Raw genomic sequence first — 12,409 nt, 5'->3', positions numbered from 1 at the left:
ATAGCGTTATATTGTATCTATTGTTGAACTCACTAAGCGTCACCCGCTTATCCCTCTCAGTGTTTAACTATTGCAGGTTATAAGCATCCAGTATAGTCATGTATTGCTGGAAGATTTAGAATAGTTAATATTATTACTTTTTGTACTTAGTGTTCATATATGTATATGAATTATAAATTCCTGGGTAGTTATGTAAAATATAAAACCTTGTAAAAATCTTAATAGTTGGTTTGTATCCATGCTTTTTGGCTTTTTGACCATCAATGTAAATTATATTATGAATATGCATGTAGCATGTTTGGAGTAATATGATAAAGTTTAGAGAAGGGGTTCTCTCACATAGATATGAAGTATTTTATATAAATTACATGCTATGTGTGCATATTATCTGTTTACTTGGTATCTATGTTGGATGAACATTTTTATACACATTTTAAATGATTAAAACTGTATATGTATTTTATCTCTACAAAAAATGTTGGGTATAACATGGGTAGATGAAATAGATGATGTGTGATAAAATGATGAGAGGTCTCGATGTTTACGACGATCTAGTCATCTAGCGGTGTATAGATGACGACCACGGACTATTCTAGTCAGTCCAATGGAACGCTAGCAGGCTCGCAACGTTTAGGTGTTTATTTGAACTAAGTGTTCACCAACAATACTCCATCCCCCTCATGTTTGCCTTATTTGACATAAATTGTTGAGGTATCCCCTAAGCAGTGTTGTCACCCCGATGAAAATCCTTAGGCTGGGTCCCTTTTATTAGATGCTTTAGGGACGTAAAGTGAGGATAACGGGAACGGGAAATCGGGTTTGTTGGGTTTGATGAAATTAATAAACTTATTATTGTGGGTTGAAAACCCTATGTGCTCACCGGGCTCCCAAGCCTGACCCACTCAGTTTCTTGTATTACAGGTAGTGGCACAAGAGCATAGTTGGATGACTTGACGATGGATTATGGATTATAGGCCATTAGATATAAATAAATGTTGTAAGGCCTATGTTGTTCTGTTTATGCTTTTGATCTATATCGAACATGACATCTCGAGGTTTTAATATAATGAAATACATTTCTTCGGAAATGCTTTGATAAATTTTTATCATATTTATCTTTTGGGAACAAATTCCGCAATACTTTTCTTTAAAAAGGTATTCTGATTTTCAAATAAAGCATAAACAAATCGGTCTTTTCTGGCCGTGAAATTGGGGATGTCACGGCCGGCGGAAACATTGGCATTTGAAGAACGAAAATGTTGCCTCACGAGTGCCCCAGTTTTGGCGCAGCCAAATTTCAAAAACACGTTCCAAGTTGAGTGTGATGCCTCGGGTCTTAGCGTTGGTGGTGTCCTTAGTCAGGAGGGGCACCTGATTGCCTTCTTTAGTGAAAAACTAAACGAGGTCAAGCAAAAGTATATTACCTATGATAAGGAATTTTATGCAATCATTCGAAGTTTGGATTACTGGAGGCATTACCTTTCACACACTGAATTTATCTTGTTTTCGGATCACCAAGCTTTTTGTTTTATTCAGGGGCAACATAAGTTAAACCCACGGCATGCTACGTGGGTTGAGTTCTTACAAGATTTTTTGTTTGTCATTCGTCATAAGTCCGGGGCGACAAACACAGTGGCTGATGCTCTTAGCCGTCGTCGCGGGTTACTCACGCCACTCAAAGTTCGTGTGGATGCGTTTGAACGATTTGCGACACTATATCCGGATGAACCGAATTTTTGGCGATTTGGACAGCCTGTCGGGTTGCGCCATCCCAGGGATATTCGCTACATGATGGGTTTCTCTTTAAAGGTATCCGGTTATGTGCGCCCTAGTGCTCGTTGCGGGAGGGCGATTATGTTAGAGGGACACCAAGGGGCATTGGCAGGTCATTTGGGGAGGGCTAAGACGTTGAAACTTGTAAAAGAATATTTTTTTTGCCAAAGATGAGTGTTGTTGTCACTCGGTTTGTTGATCACTGTCGAACATGTCATGTTGTTAAAACACACCACTCGAACACGAGTCTCTATACGCCGTTACCGGTATCGGAGGGCCCGTGGGAAGATGTTAGTCTCGATTTCATCGTGGGACTTCCCCGCACGCAATGACAAAAAGACTCTGTAATGGTGGTGGTGGATAGGTTCTCTAAAATGAGCCATTTGATTCGGTGTACCAAAACTTATGATGCTAGTCAGGTGGCTCGTGTTTACTTAACGAAGATCGTGAGATTGCATGGTGTGCCTAAGTCGTTGACTTCCGATCGGGATGTGAAGTTTGTGAGTCACTTTTGGCGTACACTGTGGAAGCGGTTGGGTTCCCGGCTTCACTTTAGTAGCGCGCACCACCCGTAAAGTGACGGTTAGACGGAGGTGACAAATAGAAGCCTTGGTAATTTGCTACGAAGTCTTGTGGGATCGAATCCAAAACAGTGGGACTTTGTACTTCCTTAAGCCGAGTTTTCCTATAATAGGTTCACACATCGATTGACGGGAATGAGTCCCTTTCTTATTGTGTGCAGTCGAAATCCGTTCACACCTTTGGATTTGGTGTCATTGCCTACTGCCGAGTACTTTAGTGTTGAAGGGGAGGAGAGGGCGGATCAGATTAAGAGCATACACAAACAGGTTCACGAGCAGATCACCAATAACAATATTGTGTATCAAAGGAGGGCCAATCTGCAACGTAAGGAGGTGGTTTTTGACGAGGGTGATCTCGTATGGATTCATCTTAGCAAGGATCAGTTTCCGAGGGGTCGAGCGAGTAAGTATAATGTGTTAGTCGGGCACTATAATGTGTTAGTCACGTTCAATGTTGCTGACCTATTCCCATTCTTGTTCCCGTTCTTGCCTGAGTTGGATGATCCATTTGACTCGAGGACGAGTCCTTTCAAAGTGGGGGAGGACGATGCAGTTAGGTTCCGTCAAGACCCGGTCCGTCCACATCGGATATGGGATCCTATTAAAGGGAATCACGTGGGAATCAGGATATTTTATCTTATCTTAGTTTTAAAATAGTTCGCTATTATCATATTAGTTTAGGATAATCCTGAAGGGTTAGTTCCCTTCTTCACAGATAGTTTAACCTATTAATTGTTTTGGTTTTTTCTGTTTTACGATCAGTTGATCTTTTCCTAGTTTAAGAAATAAAAGTGATTCCCATTCCCAAATCTGGTGTCTCGTGATTACTTATAGGAAGAACTGCATTACTATGAATTCACATGCTAGAAAAATTAAAGATTAAATAAATTGATTAATCAAAAAAAGTTTAGTTGCTTATATTATAATTGGATACAAAAAGGTAGTCTTAAAAAGAAATTTACAAACTCGGAGTATTTCAAATATTTAAGTAATTAGCTTGTAGTTATTTACCAATAATGGGGCATTCCATAAATTGTGGTTATTTTTTAAAAAATGAATTTTTTGGTGTATCAATCATGTTTAGTTTATTTTCCTTTCATGAATCTGATCTGAAAAGCAATCAACCTCAACATAAAGTAAAGTAAGGATATCAATTGTAAATTACTATGGAAAAACTCTCTTAGTTTTGATTATAAGATATCAAAACCTAACAAAAAACAACTCCATTGATTGTAAAATGGTTGTAAATGATTCATAAATATTGCCCTGCTCTCAGGTTTTTATGTTCATTGAACAACACCATTGATTTGCTTTCTCAATCTATGCTAGTAAACTTGATCTTATGGATTAGTCGAGACAAATTGAGCACATGAAGAGATAGAGTTTGGATAAAAAAGATTCCCTGGTTATAATAAATTACAAAGTCAAATAGTACCGAAGGAACCAAAAATAGAAAAACAATTCTTTTTTACTTGAATTTTTCTAGGAAAATTTGCATCATTCGGTTGTCAGGTTCACATTTTGCCAAAAAAGTTTACCTGAAACGGTTTCATTGCGAGATAGAAGACTCTAATAATGTAAATTTTCTTCCGCCTTTCTCATACAATTTGCACCTAAAAGATTGACACCAACATTGATTCCTTACGATGGAAGCATTGATTTCAAACCGTTGTTCGCATGGTGGATTTGACAAATTTTTGTTGACATTAAAATCCTCATTATTATTTTCCAAATAAAATTGAACATTTATTGTGAAAAGTGATAAAGGGCGCGTTCGGCAAAAATAGCTGGTAGCGGGTAGCTTCTAGTTGGTAGCGTTTTGTTAAACGTTACGTAAAGTAACATTTGGATTTGGAGCATTTTGTTTAAATTAAACGCTAGAAACCTGTAGTGTCAAACGAGGCTTTCTGTTTAAAACAGAGCGTTTTGTCAAACGCTAGAAGCTAGAAGCTCTCAAACGCTCCCAAAAGTTAGAAGCTAGAAACTCTCAAACGCTCACAAACCCACTATTAGAAGGTTTAACTTTTTTCAACTTTGAGAATCAGTTACTTTCTGATGTTGTGGTCAAAACCAAACCATATAGTTGATTCTCAATTAATATTGTGATTGAAAACGTACTTTTAGAAGTAACATGAGGTCCAATTCAAATTACAAATAATAAAGAAATAAAGGTTGAAGGTTTAAAGCCATCAAAGAACATGGGGAACTCTATACATCTAGTCAATATCATACAAAAAGAGATGGTTCTCTTAGGCGTTTTATCGAACACATGGTGGATGGAAAAAAATGTAAAATCTTTAAACAAATAACCGAGTGACACGACAAAAAAAACGAAAAACACCACATCAACAACTTACTCAGTGACATAGAAACAAACACATACTAGCGATTGAAATGGTATAGATAATAATACAATTCAAAACACAAAAATGATAAACCGAAAAACTTAATGTAAACAACAATCTTCCTTTAGTGGAGGGTTCAAGAACTTTTAACTGTAGCAGCAATCGATAAGTAAAATGGACCGACACAGATTGGAATCGTATGAATATTTTTTGGAATGGATTGCCATAAAATTGCTTCTCACCTTGCCGATTAACCCCAAAGTATCTCACTGATTGCTGATTTTCTAGGATTTTTTTGCTGATTTTTCGGATATAAAGTTGGATGTTTGAAATCGAGTTTAAGCACCAAAAAAATAGGGTTACATAGTAAAGAAACTTCGAGCCGGAATCGATAGTAGAAGAGGTTTAGAAACAGGACACGTGTCAAAGTTAATGTTTAAAAAGATGCCATGTGTCTGATTCAAAGAGTCATTTATTAAAATTATTAGAATTAGAATAAGAAAGAAGATAAGATATACAAATCCCAAAATGGATCAAAGCGTCAATTTATTATCAGAGAGAGTAGAAGCAATCCAAACACTTGGACATCATTTGGTGCAACGGTTAACAAACGATAAAATCTCGATATTATTAATATACCGTTGTCACACATAAAACGTTTATAGAACCCTTACACAAAAAAATAACCAAAGTTATTACTAAATTTTCTTTTATATGATCCTTTTTACGACATACGCAACATCAAGAACACAAAAAATCCTTTGGGATTCAATTCTAAATCATTCATGAAAAGTGAAAACCCGATACACAATTTACAAAGGTATTCTCATGTAAGTATACCCTTTCCACTTATTTGAAAATGCCACATCATCCATTTCTGTAAGAGTTGAAAAAAATCACTTGGATAAAAATGGCGATTTTTTTCATTTCCTGAGTGAGAGGAACTCAAAGCTGCGGACAGGATCATCATTGCCACTTTTTGTAGTACGAGAAAAAACCGATTGTTTGGTGTCATATCCCGGTTGGACTCTATGAGCAGTCAACAACCGCCCACCTCCACCACTTCCCGCCACATGGCGGCTTGACCGGACTTCCGTTGGTTCGCCGGAGGAGCTTGGCCTGCCGCCGGGAATGGCGGCACGTTTTGACGAGTCCCCGTTTCGAGATGACCGGAGTTTTTCAGAATCGGGTTGCTGTGGATTAAGAAACCATAAATTCTGTTTTTAGAATGTTCTAGAATGTTAAAAGAAGAAATAAGAGAGATAAACTTACCACATCCTTTGATGAAGGCATATCATCGGGAATCCTGTTTCTAGAATGTTCATGGCGGGCCCCACCCGAAGAATTTCGTCTAGACAATGCTTCTACTGCACCCGAGACTCTATCACGGATATCTTCACCAGCTGCATGGAAGATATTATTACCCAAATTAAGACCCGTTTGTCATAATACGTATATTTAACCCAAATTAAGACTCGTTTTCACAAAAATCACCAAAATGGGGGAAGAGTTTTAACAAAATGACCACATAATCAGCAATGGGACCCACAAAAGACATGATTTTTCACTTAAAAAATTTGTGTTTGTATTTCAATTACATGCGATACCTGAGGTTCTTCCAGGCTTTTCAGCTGATGTTCCAGCATTTAAACCCGCATTGGCAACTAAATTCTGCCAAAAAAAAAAAAAAACGAAATGAACAAAAAATTATATAAATATCATAAAACTATTGGTGGTTTTGCACTTACTCGTCCTTTGGAGGTAGCACCAATATGGGGGTACTTCAATATGGTCCAATCAAATACATAGTCGAACTGATAGCCTGCAATCAATTAATATTATATAAAAGTTCAATAACTGTAATTGTTATACGAGTTTTTGAATGAAAGATTTTGTTTTAAAATGAGATTATTTATGGTGTTTGAGTCTGACCTTCTTGAATAAATAGTTCCCGAAAAAGCCTCTTCAAATAAGAATAGTCGGGTTTGTCTTCGAATCTCAATGATCGACAATAATGGAAATATGCTGTAAATTCCGATGGGTATGATTTACATAGCACCTGTTCAAAGTATTATTATTATTATTATTATTATTATTATTATTATTATTATTATGTTGCCATTATTTAAAACACGAAGACAACTTTTATGGAAATTTAACAAATCTGAAACAGCTTTCATGGAAAATAAAACTTCAATATCCTGGCTCTTTTAAAAGATGTATATAATCTAGGTTTAACAAGAAGGGTAATACAGTAATTGTTGTTTTACAGTGGATAATCAGTTGTCCTAAACTGATTATTTGACCCCCAAATAATCAAATAATTGTCTGATTATCTTTATTCTGATTCTTAAAATTGCAATTACCTCAATTGGAGTCAACATCTTCTTTTCACTTATTTTATCGTATTTCTGCTTCTTGGTTCCTGCTCTCAACCCCTGCCATGGAAGGCTTAAGCCACACATACAACTTAAATTAGGGCACATGAGATGAGATAGACAAATGACCAGCATGGGGTTGAAAATTTACAATAATGCCACTGACACTTCATCTGCTCACCTTCCTCTTAGGAAATACATAAGAACATAACCGAGAGACTCGAGATCATCCCGTCTACTTTGTTCTGCATGTTCATAATAGTTTTTTTTTTACTCAAAAAACTATTTAAAAAGAAACTTTATAAAAAAATATTAATGACATGAACAACTGACCGATTCCAAGGTGCGTGTTAACACTAGCATAGCGGGCAGTCCCTGTGAGATTTTTATTTTCCCTGACAAAAAAAAAAATGCAAATTGAGTTCGCAGTCAAACACAAATGGGTGGGTCAGCTGGGTAGGGTTTGGGGTCAAAGCGGGTCGAATTGACTAATCAAGAAATTTTTTTCTGTTAAAAGATGTGTATTAAATGTCTACAAAAACTATTACTAGAAAGCAAATAAAAAGGTTGTAAGCACTTGAATACATTTTGAACGAGGTAAATTGTTGAACTCGTTTACCACAAAAATTTAGGGCTATACGGAAGAAATAGCAACATACTTTCATTTATCTATATCTATATAATAAAAGAATAGTATGAACACCATGTGTGCCACGTGTCAGCATTATATACCTCCTGGAATATTTTTTCCGCCAATGCTAATACATAAGAAAGCTGTGTTTTTTGTTTCCAATTTATTCCTTCAAATTCTCGCTATAACTTAAGAATTCAAATTATTTCTATCCTAATCCCCATAAATCAGGAATATAATTAGCATATTTTTGGTAAATTCATAAACATCATAGAAAAAATATCAGGTGGAGATGATTTTGGAAGTCATTGTTAGGGATGAGAAGTCGCAGGTTAAGAGTGCGCCAATTACAACTCAGAAGTCGATTAGAGGCGATTAACAGTGATTAAAAAAACTAAAGATCAATGTTAATCCAAACATTAATAGCATTCAAAGTAAGATGCTATATTTTATACAAGTATGAAACTACATCGCTATTTTTTGCATTATTACATGTTATATATTGTAAACAGGGACCATTTATGAATGTGTGTATGTTCTGTGAGTGTGTTCAGTGTATGTGTATTTATGTGTTTTGTGAGTATGTGTGTTTATATCAGCAACGTTTTCAGAAAACTTTAATAATAAAGTTTTTTATTGTCTGTGTAGGTTATTTCAACTTTCTCAGCAGTGTACTACATGCGTCTATAACCTAATTGGGACAATATACTTTAAAAACTTTATTGTATTATGGCAATGTAAATTGCTTTTATATGAATGAAACTGCTATAGTTATGTAGATTATTCAAAGTACAATGGCCTAATAAGAAGAAATGCCAGTATGATGCTACAATAAACAAATCAATGGAAGTATGTTGCTATTTCTTGCAGTTACCCTAATTTTTTAATCTTTCCCATTTATCCCCCGTTAGAAATAAATTATAACCCAAATTGACCCATTCCTAAATATATGCTAACAAAAAAGGAGGATAAATTTTAGAAAACACGATTTACCTATATGGAATGTGTTTATGAGTTTGAAGATCTCTATACTTTTTTGCAAGGCCAAAATCAATCACGTATGCCTGCCATCAGATGACAACCAAGCTCATGATCCACAAAAAAGTTTAACATTATTCTAATATCAATATTCTTTCAAAAATATGTTAAATTTTCATAAAACAAACACACGTCAAAATGAAGTAATAAATTAATGAAGCAACTACCATATTAGCTTTACGTCCCAGACCCATTAAGAAATTGTCAGGCTTTATGTCACGATGAAGAAAACCTCTTGCATGCATGAACTCAACTCTATTTATCTGCAAAAAAAAAAAATATAAATATAACTAAGAATTTAAAGGATAGTCTCTAAGGTTGTATCTATTACATGAGACTGGACAAACTTTCAATTGATGACAAGGGCATTTATGTCTTTTGCACAAATGGGAAATCAAGAACAAGTCCCTGTCCAATCTTTTTTGGGGTGGACAGGTAGACAAAGTACAACATGTTCTATCATGTCATGTCATGTCATGCGTAGCAAATATAGACCTAACAATATCTACTGCTTGTAAGCACTTACTAGTTGATCTGCAAGCATTAAGACAGTCTTTAAGCTGAACTTTCTACTACAATAGTTGAAAAGGTCTTCGAGACTTGGTCCAAGAAGGTCAATAACCATGATATTATACTCTCCCTCCACTCCAAACCACTTGAAGCTTGGTATTCCCGCTTCATTAGATTAAACAAACACATTATCAGATAATTTGTATGAATCAACAAAACGCATATATAAATGATTATATGTTTGTTTCATTGTTTGTGTGTGTATAGGGGGAGAAAACTAACTTCCTCCTTGGAGAAGCGTATATAATTTTGATTCATAATGAAGTTGAGGATGCTTTGTTTTGACAGGTTCCTGTAGAGTGTAGGAACAGGTAAATAATAATAGTTTGAAGATCAATCAAACCATATAAAAGTTTGAAATCAATACCAGTTTAATAGCTATTTCTTCCCCACTTGAAATATTAACACCTGCATATCATCATGAAACAAAGAGAGTTAATAACTACTGAAAAAACATAAACAAGTATAAAAAGACCTGCAAGTGATTCAAGGAATACCTAAATAAAGTTCGCCAAAAGATCCACTACCAATTTTCCTCCCAATCTTAAACTTCCCACCAACAACATGATCCATGATTCTTTATTCGATAAAACTCCGAACCCCAATTCAGATCCACATAAGCCTAATTTAAACCTCAAATTAGGGTTTGAAATAAAACTAAATCCTTATTAGTACTTTAAAACCCAACCTCAAAACTTGCATCAAGGTCAACAACCGATTATCAATCCAAAACACTATGCAAAATCAAGAAACACCCAATCGAGATTCTTTTTGAAGAATCGAACTAGCCCATATTTTAATTTATAGTAAAAGTACAAAATTGAGAGCACCCACGAAGTTAATTGATAAAAGAAATGAGGTATATGATGTTGGTCGAAGCTTATTGCTTGTGGGGTGTGGGGGGCAAACAAGCGACGATTGAGGAAGTAGATGATGAAAAAGAACGATAAAGATGGGATTTCTCTGTTTGATTTTGTGCTTTGGAGAGTGAAATACGATGAGAGAGAATGAGATAATGATTGAAAATAAAACAAGAATAGAGATGGAGAGAATGATCGTGAGGAGGAGGATGAAGAAAGAAGAATTCGGTGATGATAGTACTATTTTATTGTTGATTAATTAATAAAATAATGAATAATTAGTTATTATTTAAATCGAAATGATTAAGGGGTAATCCATATCGTCTCTTTATTGACGGACCTAACACGGTTTTGAATCAAGAACCAACCTCTCTTCCACTCCCCATGGATCTAAGTATATTTGCAAATCTTGGTAATATATTTATTAATTATGTATTAGATTTATATGGTGATTTCAAATATTTTCTATTGATTGAGCACTTAAATTGTTATAAGTATATTAATTAACTTTTTTATTTTTTATTTTATTTGTGAAATCTCACTGGCAATATATACTTTCTTTGGATTATTAACTAAGAATCATTTTTAGTTCTTTTTGGTTTGAATGAAAATGAAGTAATGGAGGATGATATAATACTATAAACATATAATTAATGATTTTTATTCTCCTAAAAGAGTTAACATATTAATTAATAAATTTTTTTTAGTATTACACCAACACTCAACACAAATAATATATTACTAAGCATGAAAAATGTGACTAAATTTAAGAAAGACATGTGGAGGAAGGTTGGACTCCAAGTTTCTTTGACTTCTTCCACACTTTCATATACAGCCATATAACCTGTTCATTTATCTATTATTTATTAATAATGGTATCCAACTATTCAATATATTATTGGATATATTTGTCCTATATAAGTAGATGAATAAAGAAGCATATATGGTAGTAAATGATTTTTTTACTCTTCTCACTATTCCATATTCTTGCAGTCTTGTTCATGGTACAATAGGATATCCTATTACATTACTATTCTCCATTATGAATCGGTACATCAGTATTGGGGAAATGATCAGAAGAATCCCCAATAATTCTTCCAATAACAATAATAAAGAAAAATAACTATTTCATGTCGTCTTTTTAACTACTCAAATAGAGTAGCTTGTTGTTTTTGTGAAAGTAATATAGAATCAAAGAACAAAAATTGTTGCACTCCTAAAAAATCATAAAAGTAATGTCAAAAAACATGTTATGTGGCTTATTCAACAAAAAGAACTACTCAGCCCTTCGATCCCTCCTTTAAGTTAATTGTGGTACTAATGTAACACCTTATTTCGAGTCGTTTCATAAATTCAGGGTCGTGACCCGAAGATCAAAATATCAAAAGGCTTCGGGCTTTGGGAAAGAGAGGTTTATACCCATTTGGATGTGGGCAATGTAGATTATGTGATCCAAGAGTTCGGTTTGTGCTTTGGAGTCAAAGGGTAAAATGAGAAAAGTGGTGTTTCAGACTTATTTTATGAATTAAGGATTTTAGTTCGATGTGTTTTAAGTCAAAAGTAATTATATAGGGGTGTAGAGCTCCTCAATACCTTTATGTTGATATAAAGATCATCGAAAACAGAGTTGGAAAGAAGAAGTTATGATCGTTAGAAATTAGGAAGGTTTTAGACTTAGTCTAGTATGTTGGGCGTACGTTGGGCATACGTGATCAGTGTCCAAACCCTATTTTGTAACACCCAAAAATTCAAGCCAATTTAAACTTTTAAAAACATTTCAAATTCATTAACTATTACAAACTTGTTTTCAAAATGTATCATACAGAGTATCCCAGAAACAAAATCATAAAAAGTGAGGAGCTGTACGATCACGTCTTTGCCTTGCCACGGTCCCCTGATGTACCTGAAACAATAAACTGAAACTGTAAGCCCGAAAGCTTAGTGAGTTACCCCCAAAATACCGATACACATACAGTCCACATAACTATGTCAGCAATATCATAACATAACAAACTGAACAGCATATAATGGGTCCACAACTTTACAGACTGGATTACCCCTGGGCCCACAGTGTGAGTCTGGATTGCCTACCGGGCCCACAACTCACATCTGGATTGCCATCGAGCCCACAGTACGAGTCTCCCTCAGCTCGTATCTGGAATGCTCAACCTACTGGATTACCACTGGGCCCACAGTGTGAGTCTGGATTGCCTTCCGGGCCCACAGCTCACAT

General features: G+C 35.1%; 1 protein-coding gene across 1 annotated transcript; it reads right to left on the bottom strand.

Moving 5' to 3' along the window:
* Positions 1-5,302: 5,302 nt before the first annotated feature.
* LOC145141441 (casein kinase 1-like protein 10) lies at positions 5,303-10,389 on the bottom strand. Its single transcript, XM_079074733.1, has 15 exons — positions 10,005-10,389; positions 9,814-9,938; positions 9,684-9,724; positions 9,539-9,608; positions 9,273-9,421; positions 8,914-9,009; positions 8,702-8,772; positions 7,411-7,472; positions 7,259-7,322; positions 7,066-7,150; positions 6,632-6,758; positions 6,448-6,521; positions 6,307-6,370; positions 5,972-6,102; positions 5,303-5,892 (listed from the first exon to the last, which is right to left on the bottom strand). The coding sequence occupies exons 2-15, from the start codon at positions 9,887-9,889 to the stop codon at positions 5,623-5,625; spliced, it is 1,380 nt and encodes a 459-aa protein (XP_078930859.1). The 5' UTR covers positions 9,890-9,938; positions 10,005-10,389; the 3' UTR covers positions 5,303-5,622.
* Between the last annotated feature and the right edge of the window lie 2,020 nt (positions 10,390-12,409).

Source organism: Lactuca virosa, chromosome 9 (assembly GCF_052849685.1).
Source record: "Lactuca virosa cultivar CGN04683 chromosome 9, Lactuca_virosa_CGN04683_v6, whole genome shotgun sequence".
Classification (NCBI taxonomy): domain Eukaryota; kingdom Viridiplantae; phylum Streptophyta; class Magnoliopsida; order Asterales; family Asteraceae; genus Lactuca; species Lactuca virosa.
This window is presented reverse-complemented; position numbering and strand designations above follow the sequence as displayed.

Excerpts from the sequence above, each read along its gene's own strand:
- LOC145141441 (XM_079074733.1), bottom strand. The coding sequence starts at position 9,889 with ATGGATCATGTTGTTGGTGGGAAGTTTAAGATTGGGAGGAAAATTGGT. Across the intron at positions 6,371-6,447 it reads GTGCTACCTCCAAAGGACGA|AATTTAGTTGCCAATGCGGG; the intron begins GTAAGTGCAAAA and ends TTTTTTTGGCAG. Across the intron at positions 5,893-5,971 it reads TGCCTTCATCAAAGGATGTG|CAACCCGATTCTGAAAAACT; the intron begins GTAAGTTTATCT and ends CTTAATCCACAG.